This window comes from Pinus tabuliformis, chromosome X (genome assembly GCF_031772625.1).
Source record: "Pinus tabuliformis cultivar Carrire ecotype Pingquan chromosome X, CPIR1, whole genome shotgun sequence".
NCBI classification, from domain to species: Eukaryota; Viridiplantae; Streptophyta; class Pinopsida; order Pinales; family Pinaceae; genus Pinus; species Pinus tabuliformis.
The window spans coordinates 243,533,218-243,555,652 of NC_142308.1; the positions used below are offsets into that span (position 1 = coordinate 243,533,218).

Below are 22,435 nucleotides of genomic sequence, written 5' to 3' on the forward strand. Positions count from 1 at the left end.
CCATTTTCCCATTTTCCATCCTTTCCTATTACCTTTTCCATCCATATTGATACTTTTTTGGTGAAGGTACGAATATCCTTCTATATGCCATTTTTAGTACATATTCTTAATATGTATATTTCAGGAAATTGTTGTCTTTCTATACTAATAGTGGCATACATGACACAAGAATAGGTACTACTCTGCGTAAGTGTCTCAACAATGGTTGCAACTCTCTTTGCTTGAGCAAAGTACAATTTATAAAACTCCAAGATGTAACAACTTCTAAAACACTCCATTGTTGTTGTAGCTCTGAAATGCGACTACAAAGAGCTACAACTATGGATTGTTGTCATTGCTACTACGACTCTAGTGCTACAATTCATGTTGTTGCAACTCGTGTTCCCCTCATATTCTTGTTGAAACTTTTGTTTCCCCTGGAAATGTTGCATTGTTGCAACTCTGTATTTTTCTCGTTGTTGCAACTCTACACCCCTTGTGCCAACAAGATATTTAACCATATAGTTTTCATTTTTGGACCAATCAAGAAGTCAATAAATAGTTCCCCACATAGGAAGATGATAGGAGCAATTGGATGACCAAGAAAAAAGGATGACTTAACCACCACCTATCACACAACCAAATCAAGTCAATCGATGCCCCATTTTTTTCCATTTATTGAGAAAATCGTTGTAACAAGATGAAGAGTCTAACTCTCATGGTTTTCCATCCACCAGTTTTCTTTATTTGGATTAAAAACATCTTGTATAATTTAATCTCTCTATTCTCCTTGATTTAGGTAACTAGTAACTGAAAATTGAGAATTGGGAAAGAATAACAAGTAATTATACTTTCCATATTTCTTAAATTTAATTTCCTTTTTGCTCCAGTTCAAGTAATGGTGTCATGAACATTTGTATTTTTTTTTTTCTAACCAATGCCTTGTTTAAGGAGGTAGGAAAGCCTCCTTACTTAGGTACTATCTACATCCATAACATAGAGACTGTTGTAATTTCTATTTCTATATATTTTTACATTTACTTTGTTTTTGTATTATTGCAATTCTGAATTACTAATTGTTGAAACTCTGATAAATTACATTGTTGCAACTTTGAACTAAAGGGTTATTTTTGCAACATAGGTGTTAAAGTTATCCTCATTTACTCACTAGATGATTTTATGAAGGATTTACAACATCTCATGAGTTAGGTTTGTTGTTACAATTATATTGTAGTAATAAAAATTACTCCTAAACACTTTGGATTGGTTATTTTATCAATCATTTGGTTTATGGTTATGATTATTTTACAATCAATTGCGAATTAATTGTTTGTGATTGAATGCATTTCATTGCACATGCAACTGCATATTAGTTACAATAATCAAAGATCATTTTAATACTTGAGCAAGTCACCCTTAGATGTTGGAGTGATTTAGTTTCCTACAAGAGTGATTTAGTTCCTACAAGTTAGATTTACTTTCTTGCAACATATATTATACAATGTTCCTTTACATTCCTACAAGTGCAGATTAGATTAAATGTGTGATTTAGATTACCTAGTGACTTGTAAAAAAATCTTTATGTCTTGAACTGTGATGATCATTTAGTTACTACAACTTCAGACACATACATGATTGTACTCATATATGACACATAACAGTTCTCAAGTTCCCTTGAACCCCAAGTTGACAATTAAATGAACAATTTTTTAGTTGTTTCTCTACATATTTGTTATATTTTTTCATGATCTTGCACTCGTATTAGTGATTTATCATTTATCTTTGATCACATCTTTGATGACATATAAATTGAAGCATAATTTTTTCAACATTAGAATAAAAGACAATTTATTTTGTTATATATAATTGTTTTTAAAATAAAAATTACTTTTTAATATATTATTTTTTATGTTTGTATTTTTTTTTTCAGATAAGTATCAAATTTTTTTAAAAAGAAAATAATTGCATAGTAGTTATTCCAGTTATTTAAAAAATAAAATAAAATAAAATAAAAAAATATTATATATCTCAAATTATATTAAAATTTATTGTATTTTTCTTATTAAAATTAAAAATTATTTATACATTTCAAATATATATGGAAAAAGTCTCTAAGGAACAACTTAACTGGCAATAACAGTGCTATGAAGTATTATATAAACTATGAAATCTAAGGTTTAGATTCATATTTACAAAAGAGACGTACATATTTTTTTTTAAGATATAGAATGAAAAACTTTAAATATTTACAAGATACTAAGGAATAAAAGAGAAATTCTCAACTTCCGCTTCTAACCTATTTTGAACATTTACAAAATAATAAAGAAAAATTGTCTACCACCTATTTGAAATAAAATTTGCACACTTTAATATTCAAGACATTCCTTCTTCTCATCCTTCATCTTATATTTTCTTTTTCTATATCTTCTCCTATCCTAACAGACAAGCAGACGTGCTTTTACCTCGTCTTCCAATCTCAATAGAAATCTAATCCAGGTGGCCCCAGAAAGGGTAAAAAATCAAATTCTTCAAAATGAAGTGAAACCCAAGGTGTAGTGCTCGTTATTGTGATTTCGGTGGCGTGGACCACACTCAAATCTGAGTCCTTATGACCAAATTATTGCAATTTGAAGTTTGACAAGATAAACAAAAGAGGTCCCACAATGTTCCACATGGCATCCCAGCGAGCAAGTGGAACCCATAGTGTACATGACATCTCATCATCTACTGACACATGGCATTCCATCATCATCTCTTACACCTGAAGAAGAAAATAAATAAATAAATAAATAAAATAATAATAATTAGGCCGATAGGCCTTTCTTTGAAAGGGACCTTTCGTCGTCCTACTCCTTCTGACGCTGACACTTGGCAAAATTCGTCTCTGTTCAGGAAACTACTATACGCTGACACCTGGCGAACTTCGTCTTCGTTCAGAAAACGACTACCTCAAACACCTGGCGCTCTTCGTCTTCGGCCTAATTACCTGAATATCGGCCTGCATATCGGCCTCTCTGCAAAGAAGGGGCGGAGGTATTCATGGATGCCGCCGCCTGCTAGCCTTCGCAGAACTTTCCCGAAACATGTTTTCCACCCACCAGGTGTCGGTTGCATGGCTGCGAGTGTAGCATCGTCATTGGATCACCAAATTGCAGATCTCAGTCTCGAGTTGTTAATAATCCGTCACAGTAACGAGACCCTGCTCCTTCACCTCCTGGACAACTCATTTATGCCTGGACTCCGTGGTGCCGAGCTCTACAAGTTTCACCAACCCTTCACTTGTTGGCAACCTCCACCATAGCTATCTCCTTGCTATAGACACCCCATGCCATTGGTACTGCTTGCTGTAGCCATTACACACAGCTTTTCATCTTTAATTACATTGTTTTTGTTTCCCTTAGTGTTGGAGAACTCTCTCACGACACTGCTCAATACCTTTCACAAATGGCGTCTACGTCTTTGCTAGGCTTCCAAGCCCTTCCTTCTCAGCTGACAGTGCCAAGAGCCCCCATTTCCTGCAACTGTCCAACTGGTATCGCCAAGTTTATGCTTGAGACTTTTATGCTATTTTCATTATTCATTTGAGTTCATTCTCGCATTTCTATTTGAACTAAATGACTATAATTGTGCAGGGGTTCTTCCATGTAGTTGTTAGCCATTTCAGTGTTGAATTTGAAGATCGTTTTTGGACAATTGCAAAACATAAACCCTGGTAAGTGATAACCAAGGGTTTCGATTTATTTTTCTTTCTTCCAGTTGTTTTTTTTATATGACCCTTTAACTGTTGTTCTAGATTGTTGTTCTGGGTAGTTTGGCAGGGTTTTAAGGCATTTCTCGCAGGAGCTGATTTTCACCCCGGAAACCACGCTGCACGAGGTCTTCTATATCCTACACCAATTTAGGTGTTGGCCATAATTTTGTTCCTTAGTTTATATAGTGACTTTTTGTAAGGTTTTAGCATGATACTGGTTGGGCTTTGAACCAAGTCATAACAATGTTTTACCAGTATGGATTACGCCCTCTTTAAATTATTTCTTTAGTTAGTTTTCTGGTGGGACAGAAAATAAATTACTTCTATGCTTCGGGTTTATTTATCTTTGGATGCATGTGTATATGCTACTCTTCATGTTATAGGGGTTTCAATCATTACTTAATTTCCCCTCATAGAACATTGTATGGTGGGTAAATGAAATTGCTCACAAGGATTTCTGAATTCTGTTGTAACATGCATTTATTAAAATATAATTATAGGAACTTCAATCTATATTGTAGCATTCACTCTTTCGAAATTTGTTCACAGAACATCTGTATGGTTTTATAAATTACTATCTCAAGGGTCGTCACTGATAATTCCTTAATGTTCACTAAACAATCTTTTACTGCAGTCACAATTTCTTAATTTAAATTATAGTTCTCGAATAGTTTACCCCAGTAACTCATTAATTTATTTCTGTGGTATTCCATTAACAATATTGCTCTACCTTAATTTGTATTTTGTTGGGAATGGGGAGGTCGAGCTGGTTCCTGGTAACGGGTGACCTGGCTTAAACTCAATCAGCTTTGTTACAATAGATACTCTTAATAAGGACCATTCATTTGTTATTTATTATATATGCGTAATTAGACTTACTATGCCACACCTATAGTTTTCAAAACTAATTCCTCACAGGGCAAGCCCTAAAAAAAATGCAGGTGAAAACGCAGGTGAGGTGAGGTGGGTGGTAAAAGTTACAGGGTATCCACATAAAAGGGCCGTTACCTAATTTGGCATGACATCTTCGTGTTGAACTGCGGCCCTGTTCTTGTTTTTGTTTTGTTCTTGCCTCTGTCACCCGGTAAGGTAATAGGCTCTGCAATAACCTCCTCTGCCTCTGCCCAGTGCTGCTCACGGTTTTGCCAGAGGGACAACGCCCTTGCTTTCTCGGCGGCAATAGGTGTTGTGATTTGTGCGAATGAGTAGTTTAGGGTAGGCATGTTTATTTTGTCAACGTTGAAGTAATTCATTGCCTCCTTGTCTGAAATCAATCCCTTAGAAATGGTGTCATGCAGGTTTCCCATTCTTTATTCTCCCTTTATCAATCTACTATGAACATTTTTGTGGCTTTAGCCCATATAAGTGTGTTTTCTATTTCTAAACATTTTTGTTGCCCTAGCCCATATAAAAATAAATGTGTTTTCTATTTCAACTTGAGATAATACAACCCAACTAATCGAATTGAAATGACAATGACAACTAAGGATGCTCATGTCAGCTGAATTGAATTGAGATCATAATAAACATTGACAGCATTCTCTAACACCCATAACACCCTGTAGATCAAAATGCTTTGGAAAGGTAATAGAGTAGATGTTAATTGCAAAACATATGCCAACAAATATTTTTGCTATGTTGTGACTTTGAAGTATGAGGTGTAGATGTGTCCCAGGAAAGAGGCCCCTATTACTAGCTAGCTTGCCTTTAGGTTGTTGATATTACTAAAAAAGAGAAAATACTTAGTTGTTTAAGACTTTCTATTAGCTTGCTTTTACTCTATATATATTACAGTTTATTACTTTTGATTTCATGTGAAATGTATGGAGAAATTTATAAAGGGAAAATTTCTATTGTGTATCACATTTATTTATTTTGAATTGGATTTGAAAGAATATTTAATTAATTATATTTTGTATTTTAGTGCTCATCAGCTCCATGCCTGATAACAAGGCATAGAAAGATGCAGAAATAAATCTGTCACTACCTGGCGATGGCTTCGACGCCATTTCTCGAGAAAACGCTGCCATTGAAGCCAAATGTCCAGGCATTGTTTCCTATGCTGATATACTATCCATGGCAACTAGAGATCTTATATCACTTGTATGGTAATGAGCCTACTGCTTAAGACATGTCAGGTGGTGGTAAAGGAGTATGTACAGCCCTGGCAATATCTAATGCTATTACAAACCTCTCAGGTATAACATTTTTATTTCTGTTCTGGAATCACACAGGATTTCATGCAAGTCTTAAGACACAATTTTTTACTTAATCTTAAGACGTAAATTTTCACTTAATTTCAAGATACTAACTCCTAACATGGGGATCTCTTGTGGCAGCTACTGTTTTTGGACAACTTTGGAGATTGGAACCTCTGGTGCAGGAGAAATTTCAAACAATGTGTATAAATAGAAAGATGTAGGGCAACGGCATGAGATCAAGCTTCTGCATTCAACGTATTACATTCTTTTTAAAGGATTAATATATTGTTTTAGTTCCTTTTCTTGCATCCTAATCTTTTACTCTAACAATTATGGTAGGATACCAAAGGGGAATAAATTACATGTGTTCCATTAGTTACCCTGTTGTGCTGGAGGGGAAGGATGGTATTATACCTAACCTAGAGTGTCATGTTCTGAATAATTCAATGGTGTCTGCTACTGGTAAAATGCAATGTGAGATCAGATATTACTTAGTGAAGGTTACCACAAGAGAGATAAAACAAAGTGGTGGTTTGTTACTCGTTTCAATTTGTGTGAAATGATGATAAGCAATGTATGCATCTACAATTGCTTTTCGGAAATGGGGGAGATTTTGACACGGGGCTGCATCTGGATTAATGTTTCCTGCAGGAGATATCATCTGACAGAAGGGTTGAAGAAATTGCAGTGTAGGACACTCATATCTGTAGGAGAAAACTCTCCATTTCATTCAGAAGCTCTTCACATGTGTGCCAAAATGGACAAAAAATTCAATGCATTGGTTGAGGTGATAACATTTCACTTTCTCAAAGTTGATCTTTAAGACACTAAAACTTTCCTGTAGAGGCAAACTGACATCAACATGGCTGACATAATTGTTATTAATGCATGACAGGTCCAAGCTTGTGGATCACTTGTGACAGAGGAACAACCCCATGCAATGTTAATCCCAATTGAATACTTTCTGATGGGATATGGCTTTTACAGGCCTCCTCCCCGGTTATTTTGCAGCTATGGGACTAGCCCCAGTCCAACCAGTCCTTTAAGTCCGTCTTGCATCTCAGCTGAATTGTTGTCTCCTGAAAGTTTAGGTCTGAAGTTAAAACCGATCAAAACACGTGTTGCAGCTATGGATGATTAAGGAGCACTCTCAGACATGTAGTGGCAATTTAACTAAGTACCTTGAAACATTTTGCATGTAATGCTCTGTATCGGTGAGGGTCTGTTTTCACTTGAGCAATAAGTAATGTGTGGAGCTGATTTGGAGGACTATGTGTCTCATTAGGACCAACAAAACATTACCCATGGTGCCTTCACTGCCAATGTATATGCCTGCAGCCATGCTATAAATTTTACTCTGACATCGAGTTGATGTAATTCCATGTTTATTAGGCACCGATATGTTCTCACCATGGCTTGGGAGGTCTGTACTAGCTGCTTAAATTTTTTTGAAATTTTTTCACAGGCATATTTTTCTGTTTTTCCAGGACACAATTGGGGCTACAATTTGGGCACCTAATAAATATGATGTATATGCTTTTGAAACCTAAAAGTCTCCAAATAAAAAGCCTACAAGCATGAGTAAGATATATATTCATAATCCTTTCTGATACATTTTTTATTTTCACAGCTTCAACTGAGTAAATTATTAACCAAGTTGACCTGTATGACATCTTCTTTTCAGTCCACTAATGCCTTTACTGCTTTGCAATTTATGCCATACGAAGCTTCTTGGCAGTGTTATAAGACTCTTCGCAGTCCAAGTGGAGTCGGGAGTTTGACTATGTTTTAAGAGGAAACAGAGTCTAATTAGCAGAATCTGAATCAATCCCGATACTCCACCAACTATCCATCAAATTGTTGAGGTTGATATGAGGCTATCGTGGGTTTATATAAGGCTAAATAAGTAATAAATATATTATTTTTAAAATCAATTACTTATTAAAAAAATATCCACTAATGCCTTTAAAGTCCACTAATGCCTTTACTGCTTTGCAATTTATGCCATACGAAGCTTCTTGGCAGTGTTATAAGACTCTTCGCAGTCCAAGTGGAGTCGGGAGTTTGACTATGTTTTAAGAGGAAACAGAGTCTAATCAGCAGAATCTGAATCAATCCTGATACTCCACCAACTATCCATCAAATTGTTGAGGTTGATATGAGGCTATCGTGGGTTTATATAAGGCTAAATAAGTAATAAATATATTATTTTTAAAATCAATTACTTATTAAAAAAATATCCACTAATGCCTTTAAAGTCCACTAATGCCTTTACTGCTTTGCAATTTATGCCATACGAAGCTTCTTGGCAGTGTTATAAGACTCTTCGCAGTCCAAGTGGAGTCGGGAGTTTGACTATGTTTTAAGAGGAAACAGAGTCTAATCAGCAGAATCTGAATCAATCCCGATACTCCACCAACTATCCATCAAATTGTTGAGGTTGATATGAGGCTATCGTGGGTTTATATAAGGCTAAATAAGTAATAAATATATTATTTTTAAAATCAATTACTTATTAAAAAAAATATCTTATATACAAGTTGGTTATACTAGCAATTGCATTCCTTATTTTAAAAAGATTTCCCAAAATATTTTGAAAATTTAAAATCATTTTCAAAATTTTAATAATCTTAATGTTTTAGTTGTAGTGTCAACCAATAATGTAAGTGATTTGTTTTAATATTTGCAAATCACAAATTTCTCCGCTCATTCCTTATTTTAAAAAGATTTCCCAAAATATTTTGAAAATTTAAAATCATTTTCAAAATTTTAATAATCTTAATGTTTTAGTTGTAGTGTCAACCAATAATGTAAGTGATTTGTTTTAATATTTGCAAATCACAAATTTCTCCGCTCTTCATTTACCATGTACAACGTTGTAATTTACTTTTTATTTAAAAAAAAAACCTGTTGCCAATAATCTCTATTGAATCTATTGAGCTTTAAGCATGAATGCGTTCTACACTTACTATATTGATATGAATGGTTTGGTTTTGGCTTTGTTCTTTTAATATCAAATGTACTGGTACAGGATGGTCAACATGGTTATTGCCTTCGTCACTACTGAGCTTTGTATATGCTTGACTATCTATACAATTTTCTTCCTTTTACTAATCCTATCGGCCTCTCTTTGTACCTTTTGGGACAATTGCTAGTAATTAAACCCAATTATATAATGATTATTATAACTTTATTTTAAAACAAAAACAACGAATTTCCAAAAACAACTTGGTTATATACCATATATGTAGCCATTTAATGATATATGGTTATTTGAAATAAAATAACCAAACCTTTTTTTTGGTGATTAATGCCAATGGTTTAACGAACCAATAACATTTATGATGGTGGTGGGGCACATTTATGAAGCTAATGGATCTATTGTACAATTTACAATATATATTGTTTTTAAACCAATATATAAATATGGATTGGATGGTTAAAAAATTGTTTAATGGATGGTTATATATATGAAACCGTTGTGTTACAGTGCCACTTCAAATCGATATCAAGCGGTTATGTTGTGTAATGGCAGTGTTTTTTAAACAAAAACTTACAAAAAAGTGTGCCGCGGCTATGAACTGAGGCCACACTTGTAATAGATGACACATATTGTTGACGGGCCATGAACTGGAACTTGTGAAGTTTTCCCAACCCAATACATTATAAACTTAATGCACTTAAGCGGCAGAGGACAGAGCCGAAACAACGAGCACACACAAAAGTTGAGGCAATGGAACCATGCCTGGTATACAGACTGAGGAAGGCGGAACCACGAATTAAAGAATTTTGGAGGAATATTTTAGATTTCCTGGAGCTAATTTTTGATAATGTCATAAATATGTCAATTTTATACTAAGATTGATCATTATTTTTCCAAGATAATGGTGTCGTCAGTTAAGTAGAAGATTTTTCGGAGAAAGAATTTTGAGGACACAAGAATCTATAGAGAACTTTTGAGGAATTTTTTAGATTCCCGACGAGCTCAGATTTGACAGAGATAGAAAGCGGTTGTGTTTATATTCAAATTTCATGGTTTTTTTTGTAAGGAACGCAATGGTGCATGTCATTTCTTCATCCGAGTAGCTGATTTTCAGGTTGTCCCAAACTTGGAGGTGTAAGGTGTAATTTTGCCATGTGTTTATTTGATTTTGTTGAGATAATGATTTGAATTTCAGATCCATATATACCACTTTGTTGGAGGATCATTGTATGCCATTTTATGTGAGATATTGTTATTTTTTCATGCTGAAGGAGAGCTCTAGGAATGAAAATTCTTAAAGATGACAGATACTTTTTTCAAATTTTACTGATCGCAGTATTCAAAAGGTAAAAGAGACGAAAATTAAAGTAAGACAAAAATTCTAAAATAGTGAACTTGAACCTATCCTAAAAGCGAAAAAACCTTGTTCACCAAAATTACAACAATAATTTACTACTTTTAACTATGATGTGAGACAATAAAAGTATTGCAAGACCCAACATCCCGAAAAACTATCCACCAAAAATACACTAACACAAACTTCAAATTACACATTATGGAAATCAAATGAATTATCAACATGTTATAGATTACTCTAAAAAAACTTTCAAAAACATACAACCAACCATTAAACATTTACATTTAAAATGTTTGTATCATGTACTCCATATTAAATTCTTTTTCTTTTTCTTTCTTACTTTTAAATTTAAAATAAATATCCCTTATTCTTTTAAAATAAAACCATTATAAAAGTATTTATAAATTGTGTTTCTTAAAAAATTACATATATAATAGTTTAGTATGCACCTATTAACTTCATTTAAACTAAAAAAGAATCAACGTACTTATCTTTACCCAAACGTGAACAAATTTATTTTATTGCTATTTTTATATAATATAAATTTTTGTAAAATTAATATTATTAAAATAACATTAATTAGCTAAAAAAAATTAATAATGGATAAGTAATAACCACATTTTCATGGAAAATAGATTTATTTTCAAATCAAATCATTTATGATGCAAGACATGTCGATTGACCTATTAAAAAGTCCAAAACTTTATTTTCCATTTTTTTTAATCGTAAAACAATATATTGTAAAATACTATTAATCTGTAATATATTTTTATACAGTGATAAAATCTATATTTGGAATTAAATAAATAAAACTTAATAACAATATTTCAACATTTTAAAGATATTTAATTAAAAAAATCAACAAACCCATTTGATAAATAAAAAAATAAAATAAAATCCATTCTAAATTAAAAAAAAAAAATAAACAATCGAACTTCATAACTTTAATAAAACTTCATAAATAAAATAATAAAATAAAATCCATTTTAAATTTAAAAAAAAATAAACAATCGAACTTCATAACTTTAATAAAGCTTTAAAACTAAATGGCAAGAATTACAAATCTCGAAAGATAAAAAACTCTCAAACATTTACCCTTATATATCAAAGTTCTACAATTAAAATAACAATATAATTAACAACAAAAATGATATTCTTTCACAAAATGATATCGATATCTGATGACAATGTCAGAACATCATGACGGATATGACTTCTATATTTTTCCGTTGCTCTAAAAAAACTATAGAAATGGATATAGATTTTCCACTTAACCTTGATATATTTCTTACCAAGAAAACTTCCACAGCTCATCATGGCCACACGGCTGATTACATGGAAAGACCAGAACAACTAAACCACGGCCACATGACTGGTAACCCTGAAAACCTGTACCTATTACTGCTGTATATAATTTTTCAGCCATGGCTGGTAACCTTGAAAAAACCATATTTATTTTTACAAAGAAAATTTCATCTGAGAACCACGGCCACAATAACAGCAGGTGGCCGATCTATTTCATAGTTTCTGGGTTTCTGGCCCGCATGAGCTAGCGAAGGACGGAAAGTACTTTAAAATTATTTCTGAAATTTATAATCGAGCTAGGTTTTGTTCAAGAGCTGAAAAAAAAAACATTCGAATTCTAAAATACTTTGTACCTGAAATAATTCAAGAACCTTTTCCACAGGATCAGTATTGTTGGAACTTTGAACGATAAACTCTACCTAAGTGGAGTTTGGTTCCCACATGACTGGTGGTACAATCTCACACAGGATTATATATAGTTGAGAGCTGCTCCCAGTTTGATTTCTTCGTATAAAAGAAAAAATTACTCCACAGAAAATTCTTTAGCTCTCTCATATCATAAGAATCGCAATGGCTGTTGGCATTCAAGAACCTCATAACCACTGATCCATACAGAGTCCACGCCAGATTAATAGAGTCCGGCCGCCTCTTTCTGCAATTGGACAAAGTGATCGTCCTCAATTTACATCTATGGGTCTGCAAGACCTCATTTCTCCTCCTCTCAGAGGCTTCAAGGAGATGGGTTCTGAGAATGATTGAATAAATGGCTGCCGTTCGAGTCGGCACCGCCCCATCACCTCAATTTGCAGATCCATGGAGGCAAGCCCGAGGGTAATCAGTCTATCCATTGAGTGACGGGGGTTGTGATAAAGAAAACGCAATGGCAGAAAGACACGGCAAAACTCCGATCTGCCGTGGACATTTAAGAATGTCTTAGCAGTGATGAGGTTCTGGAATCCAACAGCAATGGCTGATCAATCTTGCGACACAGGAGAGTTAGAGGAAAGGAGACGCAAGGAACCCCAAAGGGCTTAGCGATAACTCGTTTATTGAAACTCCTTCGCACCCACGCAATTTAAAAGCTGTGAGCTGAAGTCGATTGCAGATTCCTGGAATATCCCAGGATCGGACGCAATGGACTTAAGGATGGCTAGTTAAAAGACGGGGGTGCAAGCGGCCAATGAGGAGCAATCACTTTTCAATATTAGTGATGATGGCACGTGGATATCATTGAAAATTTTTAATATATTTTGACTTTGGAATTTGGTGATTTAAAAAAATAAAATAAAAATTAAATTGGAAGTGTTTAAATTGTTTTTATGATAAAAATAAATTTAATAATATTTAAATTATTTTTATGATAGAAATAAATTTAACCAAAAATCTGTAATGTATTTACCAAATTTCGAACCAAATTAACAAAAAAATCATATTAGAATTTCCATAGACATTTGTCTGCCACAATAACATGAAATACATGATGCATGATATGTAGTGGGTGGTCGGCCATGTTGCTTTACCTCCACCGAAAGTATCTTCGTGATTGTCTTCGCGTGCACTTAGAAATTTAAATTTTTTATGGTGTCTTCTCATTTTCTTAATATCTATCCTGCCACTTTCAAAAAGCTATCCTACATTGACCTCGGAAGAAAATGACAACTAAGAGTTGTCTGGTTGCAAATTGGTTAATCAATTAGCTTTCAAAATATATGTATAATATATGTATCATTATTTTAATGGGAAGAGATAATGGTTTTGTAACTCTAAATCATAAAATATTACATGTTTGTTGGTAATTAAATTGATTTTACTTATATTTATATAGAGATTTATGTGCATATTTTAAATATATATTTTTTTATAAATTAATATTGGTTTTTTTGGAAATATATTAAATTCTTCAAAAATTTAGGTTTTTATTTATTTTTATAATATTTAATTGATTGATTTATTTTGGAAAAAAAATTGGTAATAGTAATAGATGATTATCTTAATACACTCATAGCCAGACATAATGCTAAACATTGACATTGGCTTTAGTGTTATAGAAAAAGAGAAAAATAAAATCATAATAGCAACACATAAAAAAAAACATGGAGACCATAAATTATCTTGGAAATCTATACTAAGAAATAAGCTCCTAATAATAGATCTATTAGTTTTTGGCCCAAAGATAGCTTACAATGGAGTCATTGTGCACTTAAATAAGCTACATTACATGAAAACACTGTGGAAAAAATCATGGATCAGCAAAACCTAGAGCCGGTAAATAGACTACATTACATGAAAACACTGTGGAAAAAATCATGGGTTATAAAAAGCTAGAGCCAGTAAAGCATCGGTGATAAACTTGTTGATGAAGATATCAAATTAGCTCTATGACTAAGTCAAGTTTACCCTAACTACCATAACAATTCACCTCTTAAACTTTACTTGGGGAGATTAACTTGGTCCCACTATCTTTCTTGAAGTCCATATAAAAAATTTACCATCTACAAGAATACATGTGTAACAACCACTATATTAGTTAGTTTTATTTGTTAGATTTATAGAACATTTTTTCTTGTAAATGGTTCATCAACCATATCACATCTTAATATCTCACATTTTTTTATTATATAAGGTTTAGAAACCATCTCACATCTTGGTATCTTACATTCTCCCCTCAAGTTAGTATATAAATGCACCTTCCACCCTATACTTATTCAAGTTGTCCATTCAAGTAGTTCACTCCACAACTTAACCCTTCATCCTTTCTATCCATGAGAGGGATGACATCATGTGTTACCACATTACATCATGTATGTGTGGATAATAGGTCTTATAACAACTTTGAGGAATTCATCTTGCCTATGGCCAAGGTTTAGGACTTGGACTAAACGCTCTAAGGTGTTTATGCACTACTATGGTTCTCTATAATATTTTGGCTGATTCACCAAGCCTTTACCCCACTGGTTCCATCTACTTTATCTCTCCCATGCAATAATGTGACCTTTCACTTATTATATCTCAAATCCATCTTGATTCATAATTTTCACATACTCCTTAACCTCCATTCAATAATCCTCTATTGTGCTCATGTCACCTTAACTTGACCTTCAAACCCCATTTGCACTCGTAGTCTCTCATTGGCCTTGCTTGCGTCCATTCAATGGCATGATTCTTCTCTACCAATTATGCCTACTTGCTTGTAATCATTGGGTACGAAATAGAAATCCTTTCACTATTCATTTCATCTTTCATGCCTCTAACCTTCACCTCCTCCTACTTGTCCTTTGCCACCCATATGCCTAGCCCCCATGCCTTCTTGCTAGGGCTTGGAATTGAAACATAAAGTTTGATCATTCAAGCACTTCCCAATACATTCTAACTGCCAGCTACTACTAATGCCCACTAGTATGTTTGGGCCATATCTTGCATAATTCACTTCACCACCATCAATAATTTTGGCACCATTTGTATCACTAATCTACCTTTGAACGACTAGCTACCAATCTATCACCTTCCTTGGGTAGCTTCTTCTCGCCCCCAAAAGTGGGTTTCTTCTCTACAACAAGCTTCTTCTCCACAAGTTTCTTATCTACATATTCTTGTCAGCCAGCGATTTAGGTATTCTCTCATAAGAGAATTTTATCAATAATGGAACTCCATCTTCCTCGAACAACGACCACTCACATTCGAGAGCCTAGATTAACCCAAATTCTAATACTATTATTATAAAAGGAAAGATAAATAAAAATTTGATAGAAAGGAAGAAAGGCAACATATGGACACCATAAATTATCCTCGAAACCCTTGAGGGGAAAAAAGATATTAATAATGGATCTATTATTCGTTGGCCTAAGTAAAACTTACAATATACTTATCATGCCCTTAAATAGGCTATATTACATGAAAATACACTAGGAAAAAACGTGGATTACTGAAACCTAGAGCTATAAACACCCAACTATAAACTAAATAATGATCTGATCAAATTCACTCTATGACCAAGTTTATCCTAACACTTTGATTTCTTAATTTTAAAAATTATATAATTGACATTAAAAATTATATAAAAATAGTGTTTCCGTGTTATTTATAATCATTCAAAAATCATGAGAAATTAGTCAGTTACGACTACCTCTCATGGAAATGGCCATACGTTAATGACATACTTAACGCAGTTGAATCCCAAAAATGATATCTAATACATGCAAATATGTTTCAAAAAACTCCATCATTTATATACTAGACATTAGACATAACACAAACATATACATTATGTTTTAAAGAAAACATATTAATCTTAAGAAAACTACCATTTTAATTAAATTATCCCAATTTTCCATAAATATACTTTACATGTTCAAAAAACCAATTCAATTATTTATTTTTCATCTTTTTATACCATGTTCTAAGAAATTATATAAATATTTTTAATAATTTATTTTAATTATTAAATTTCTAATTTTTCAAATTTTTATTACCACTAATCTATGCTAATTTGAATAACATTATCCTGCTAATTTATTTTAATTATTAAATTTCTAATTTTTCAAATTTTTATTACCACTAATCTATGCTAATTTGAATAACATTATCCTGCTCCAACTCTATTATATCATACATCTTTGAAAAACAATATAAACTAACCATGATTTTTTAAATTATTAATCTTCTTAGTAAAAATAATATCATTTAAAGTTTAAACTCTACTATTACTAAGGATAGTCTTCGAATTTAAGATATCTCTACGTTTTATGTCTAACAAAAAACAATCTCAATTTTAAAAATCTATCCAAAACGTAATTAACATAAAACTAACCCATTCCTGTTCATTGATAAATGGAGGCAAAATACATCTAAATGGTTTAGAATCAACTAATCTACCATGAATGTGAATAATTTATTTTTCATAACATAAACAATAACTTGGTTGTTGTTTTTTCTGGGAGTAACTTAATATTGTTAAATGTTTAATTTCTCCCATTTCCTTTTTCTCTCTCTTGTTTGCCCCGTCGCTATCTCATATCACTATACCGGTAACCTCTATTGGTGGTAATATCCCCGTCAAAGCCTAGAGTCCACGGCTGATTGGGCTGTGTTTTGGGTGTTTGTAGGATGCATCTCATAAAATTGTAGGTCATGTTTTAAGTTTTGTGGTTTATATATATTTATTTAGGTTAATTTTACTAGAATTTTGTTATGGATGGATTAAATTATAGATTTAAATTGCATAATATATATTTTGAATAATTTTAAAAAATTCAAAAGTATTGAATAACATTTAGATACATGGATGGATTAAATTATAAATTTAAATTGCATAATATATATTTTGAATAATTTAAAAAAAATCAAAGTATTAAATACATTTAGATAACCAAATATATGAGAATATAATAAGTAATATGAAAAAAAAATATTCAATTTAATATAAAAAACAATAATAATTATCAAAATAATTATTTAATATTATGTAATGTCTTCAAAAATATTTTATTTTACCGCAGTAAAAATAAAACTAGATATTATGATTATTATTTGAATTAAGTATTAATGTGTGTTAATTATTAAAGAGAGAAAATTGTTTGACTATTAACAAATCTTGTAACTTCTCATAACAAGGAAGTTAGGGAAGGCAATTGTCAAGAAAACCCTAACTACATCTCTGATTATGAATGCTCCGAAGAAAGCCCTAAGGGGGGGCATGGAGAGAGGGAGGAGGAACCATGCTGAGAGGTCAGACAAAAGAGTAGCTAAGTCTGGTGGTGACGAGATATCAAAAGCAATCTGTGCAAAACTTGCAGAAAGACATTGGTCTTGTGAGCAAGCTCGGGGGGAGACTTGGACCTTGTTAGCCTCCTGCTACAGCAGGTTAATCATCTTTCATGACCGACATTTTTACATGCCAAATATGTCATACTTTGCTTGCTGCAATGCTCCATATTTGCTACAGATGGCCATAGAAGTATCTATGAGAGTGTGCTAGTCTAAATGCCACTGTTGTGTTCCATTTTTGATGAGTTTTCAGCTAAGGGAGGTCCAAACAGCTTAATCTTGGTCTCCCTAGATTTCAATTTCCTGTTTTAGAATATAGAGAATAAACATCTGTCCAAACTGTCTAATCTTGGCAGATTAGTAGATTAGGTAGAGAATAAAGGTTCCCAACTGCTTAATCTGGGGCCTTGGAAGTGATAAGGGTAGTTGTAGATAGAAACTCAAAAGGAAAAGAAAAGAAAAAGAAAAAGAGCAATTGAGGGTTTGCAAGTCTAAGTGCACCCTCCCTGAAGTAACAAAAAATGCTAGGTATTAAGCTGGGTAGGTAACCAGAAGTTGCAGAAGCCTGATTCTATTCAGTTTTGGCCTTGATAAAAAAGGCACATATTAGCACTGGCAGAGGTATCCATGCAGCAGTTTGATGATAAAATATGAAAGCATGTCTAACTTCCCCTGTTTTCCCCAGAGATTCTCTTTCTAACATCCCCTTGAGGACTTTAGGATCTCCCTAAATAGTCCTCCTTGCATTTCTCCTTTGAAAAATTCATGACAAATTGTGACCTTCTTCTCTGAAAAGAAGCCACATTTCTTGTGTAAAATCCTTCATCACCCTCATCTGCTTCTAAATCTAAGTTTATTCCTTAATTAGCTCTCTGTTTCTCTCCCACATCTCAAAATTCATATTAACTTCTAAACTTACTATATAGCTCCCTAAGTTCTCCCATTCCCTATTATTATAGCATTATTGTGCAAAAAATCCCAGAAATATATATATTTTCCCCCTTGGGCAATCTAGCCATATATCCCAAAGTTTGGAAGTGTGAGAAAGTCGGAGTCCCATGGAATATCTGTTCATACTTTATTTTTGGGAATTGAATCAACACCCGGTTGATTTAATAACCCTAAGCGCACCTTATAAATGGATATATCGTTTACCATTTATCCTCGAAAACCTCAGAAAACCCACAATTTCATTTATCCAAAGTTTTGTCCCGACGCAATTTTCCAGAAATAACAATTGTTTATTAGACGAGCCCCGTCGTATCGCTCTGCCATCTCCACATCCCGTCATCTGTCGGATCCGGGCCCTCCCATCCGACGGTCATCGGTGATTTCGGATCGCCCTCGATCGCCGTCCTTTAGCGCCCGAAAAGTGTCAGAGGGTGACGTAGGGCCTGTGGCGCGTGTCAATTTCTCGTTGTATCGGGCGGCTTCCGACACAAACCGGGCCCGTACCAAAAGCGGTCCGATAAAACCGCTTACAGCCAGTCCCTTTCCGCCAGGTTCATCGCTTTTCGGAGGTTTTATGTGTTGGGACCAATGGTCCGCCCTGATGCGATTTAGCGCCAGCCGTTGGATCGGCCCGCGCCGGATCCAACGGCCAGCATTCAATCTTATGAACAGTAATCGCTCCCGCCCCAATTTTGAAGGATTTTCACGTTTAAAGCTTTTTTGCCTTATAAAATGGAAAAGGGCCATTTTCTTTTAAATAGTTCGGCGCCCATGCCCGCCCCGCCTCCAAAAGAAACATGGCATTCTTTAGTCCATATTTGATCGCTCTAGGCCCGAAATAGCTCCAAATTGCAGGATTTTGGCCTCGGCGTGCCTCCAGCATCCAGTCTTCCGCCAGTTAGCAGTTGTTCATCATTTTTAGTACCATTTTTGATCGGCCAGCGCCGATAGCATTCCAATGGCCACGTAAGCATTTGCAGCAGTTATTGTGCATTAAAAGGCAGAAGGGGGCGATGGGACAATTTAAAGAGTATCAGTGGTGAGAAAAGGCCCAGATTTAGTGCCAAAGTGTATCAGGATGCGGCAAAGTGTATCAGTGAAGGTGTTCAATGGAAACTTTGAACCCGAAGCAGGAAATCATTAAAGAGCCTCCCAGCAAAGTCAATAAAGCAGCTCTGAGCCATAAAGGCTCACCAACTCACAGTTTTGGCCATTTAAGGCAGCAGGACCACTTGAAGGCACAAGTAAAGGGTTTTCAAAGCAGATATTGGCAAACACAATGAACCCAGTCATATTTTGGAGCAGCGCTGCTTCCTTAAATGCGCAGTTATCACACAGAGGACAGCGCGTGGCTCAAGGAACTCTTTTAGTCCATTTTTGAAGCTGCAGGACCATGCGCAGCCCTAAAGAGCCATTTTGATGAGGCTGCTCCCTCATGAACACCTGTTTTAGATATTTTATTGCATTTATTTCCAGCACAACTTAGCATTAGAAGCAATTATTGCACAGATCTCTTTTGAATATGTTTTGATAGATATTTTGAGATATTTTCTCCCTTGACACCTGTTCAAGGGATGTTTGTAAATATTTTCTATTTAAACCACCCTCTGCACTGTTTTAAGGGTTCGTTGGTCGATAACTTCCTCTAGACTTGCATTGTATTTTTTGATAGTCTCTATAATCAAAGATCGCTGGAATGTTTGGGAGATGAACTGACTGTTGCGTTTTGATGTCTGAAGAGTGACTATGGAATCCTAACGCTTCTACATAGCCCAATAAGTGTTTCTTATCTCTGTTTACGGTTTATATGTGTTTATGCCATCATTGTTTCACTATCTAAATAGCAGAAAGAAAGAATAGTTCAGAGTTCACTTAGTTGTATTATGTTCTCAATTTCTGTGATTTATCTATGTTTTCCTCTGAATTAGTCCTAAATGTGAATACTGATTTGCTCATATTTACACTAGTTCCTTCATATATGAATGTTGTTTAGGAATCCTTGATTGCTCCTATATAAATGTTCATTCACCTTCCCTCTGTTAGCATAATGAGAGCTACTTAGTTGCCTTTCATTCACTGACCTTCGTTCCATCTTTATTCTAGCTAGATATTGTTTTATGTGTAGCTATCCTGCTCTGTATTCCTCTTGTGACCAAGAAAACGCAACAGCAAGCCTAATCCACGACTCCATGCCCAATGGTTTGAACTTTTCACACTATGCATCCCAACTCTGCTTGAATAGATCAACCATCCCACCAAACTCAAACAAAACCCATGTGCATCATATCTAGCCTAAAATCATCCCTTAAACAAAGCTAAATTATAAAGAGAGAGCCCTCTCTGATTGCAGGTAGGCTAGGACCTGCAGTCAAAAGATTGGTTTGTGGTTACCTCGGCCGTATCCTTTAAGGAGCTTTAAGGACAACCTGAGTGATAACATAATGGCGACTCCACTGGGGAACATCCTCAGATAAGTTCACAAATCAATGTGGAAAGCTCCACTGGGAAGGAACCAGACCTTCAAAAGTTTCTTTCTAACCCTTATATTCTTAGAAAAATCCCCAAAAAACAAGCTAGAAGCTGGCTCCCAAAAATAATTCACGTTATACAAGGTCAAATCCAGACCCAAATCCCCCAGCAGCTTTTGAAAATCCCAATATAATCCCAAGGAACCTCAGGAAGCTAGAGCGAAGAGAGGATTTTGCTGATAATAGTCCTGAAGCAGTTCACCCAAGCTGTGTTCCAACCCCTGTCAAAGTTTTATTTCGTTCAACCCCTAGTTCCCCTTGTTCTTCATCCACCTCTCAAAGCACTCCTTCCACACCTCCATTCGCTACACATACTCCCATTACCACTATTATTGCCGTTGTTCCAGTCGTTCCATTTATCCCTGTTGTTCCGCTTATACCTGTTAATATGGCTAATAGATATGCACCTTTACAGCTGCCTGCAAATCCCGGGGCTATGCCTCAGGATTACCAAACTAAAATCACATATTTTGATGGCACAAGTGCCTGCACAGCCCTTCAGCATACAAAGAAAATGCAGGATTACTTTGAAAGCTATGAGATTGAAGATGATGGTGTGAGAATGAAGATTTTTGTCCAAAGTTTGACAGGCGATGTCAGGACTGGGTTTAGAGCACTCCTAGCCAATTCCATAGCAGACCCAGAAGCCTTATACTAGTCATTTATCAACAGATGGGAGAAAAAGAAAGATCCCTTGCACATACTAGCTGAATACGATACAATCAAAAGAGGTCCACAAGAAACAGTCTTGGACTATTGTGCAAGGTTCAATAGCATTTATAATGCTATCCCACAAAACTTAAGGCCCCCACCTGACCTTGCCTTATATAAATTCCCTGATGGATTCGACCCATATATGTTCTACCAATTAAAAGAAAGAGCCCCTAACAGCCTTGCGGACATGCAAAATGTGGCTGTCACTGTGGAGGCAAATTTAATTGCCAAAAGAAACAGAGCTAGAACTAAGAGAAGAACCACCTTCAAGGAAGAGCCCTCAGCCTTAGATCAAAAGCTAGATGTTATTATCAATGGCATGCACAGGCTGGGAGACAGAGTAGAGAGTGTTGAGAGGAAATCATCATGGGAAGGGCAACAGCCCAATACCATAAGGAACCCAAATTTCAGGAAAACTCAGAACTCAAACGCTGGTAGATCTAGCCCAGACCGTGATATAAGGCCTCCTTTCCAAGAAAATTATACAGGAGCATCCACATCTAGTGATGCCATAGAGGACACTCACATGAACTTGGTGTATTTGAAGGGTGAGCAACAAATTTTCCTAACTCAACAAGACCAAGATGAGCATGACTTTAATCAATTTCAGACCCAGTCAGGGGAGTCTTTTGACTTCAAATAAGGTTATGATTCAGCGGTTTATGAAGTGCACAAAAAATATAAACTGAGAACTAGAATAATTGATGCAACCGAGCCCACCAAACAAAAGGAAACAAAGCAGCCCAAGAAGATTAAGGACAGAGCTGCTTCCACAGAACCGACCAAACAAACAATCCGAGATTCAAAAGAAGTCACAATAGAGGATATAACAGACACACCAGACATGCAGCCCTCTAATGATCAGCCTCTGCTACCTTCGTCCTCAAAGGAAAATGTAAATAG

At 34.7% G+C, this 22,435-nt stretch overlaps 1 protein-coding gene and 1 long non-coding RNA gene across 12 annotated transcripts in view; one reads left to right on the top strand and one right to left on the bottom strand.

The window, feature by feature from the left end:
• Positions 1 to 12,682, bottom strand: part of LOC149139273 (uncharacterized) — a 108,576-nt gene extending 95,894 nt beyond the window's left edge. Inside the window, exon 1 of the long non-coding RNA XR_016264666.1 lies at positions 11,996 to 12,682. This is a non-coding gene — a long non-coding RNA (uncharacterized LOC149139273). The remainder of the gene's footprint in view (positions 1 to 11,995) is intronic.
• On the top strand, positions 2,971 to 7,479 carry LOC149139275 (protein NDL3-like). 11 transcript variants are annotated; one of them, XM_089449495.1, is made up of 7 exons: positions 2,971 to 3,511; positions 3,612 to 3,691; positions 3,773 to 3,881; positions 5,655 to 5,928; positions 6,070 to 6,148; positions 6,583 to 6,718; positions 6,827 to 7,479. In XM_089449495.1, the coding sequence occupies exons 4-7, from the start codon at positions 5,862 to 5,864 to the stop codon at positions 7,070 to 7,072; spliced, it is 528 nt and encodes a 175-aa protein (XP_089305621.1). In that variant the 5' UTR covers positions 2,971 to 3,511; positions 3,612 to 3,691; positions 3,773 to 3,881; positions 5,655 to 5,861; the 3' UTR covers positions 7,073 to 7,479. The 11 variants fall into 11 exon arrangements, with proteins under 11 accessions (XP_089305621.1, XP_089305623.1, XP_089305628.1 ...); XM_089449497.1 differs by having other exon boundaries at positions 3,773 to 3,855; XM_089449502.1 differs by having other exon boundaries at positions 3,773 to 3,855; positions 5,665 to 5,928.
• Positions 12,683 to 22,435: the final 9,753 nt, after the last annotated feature.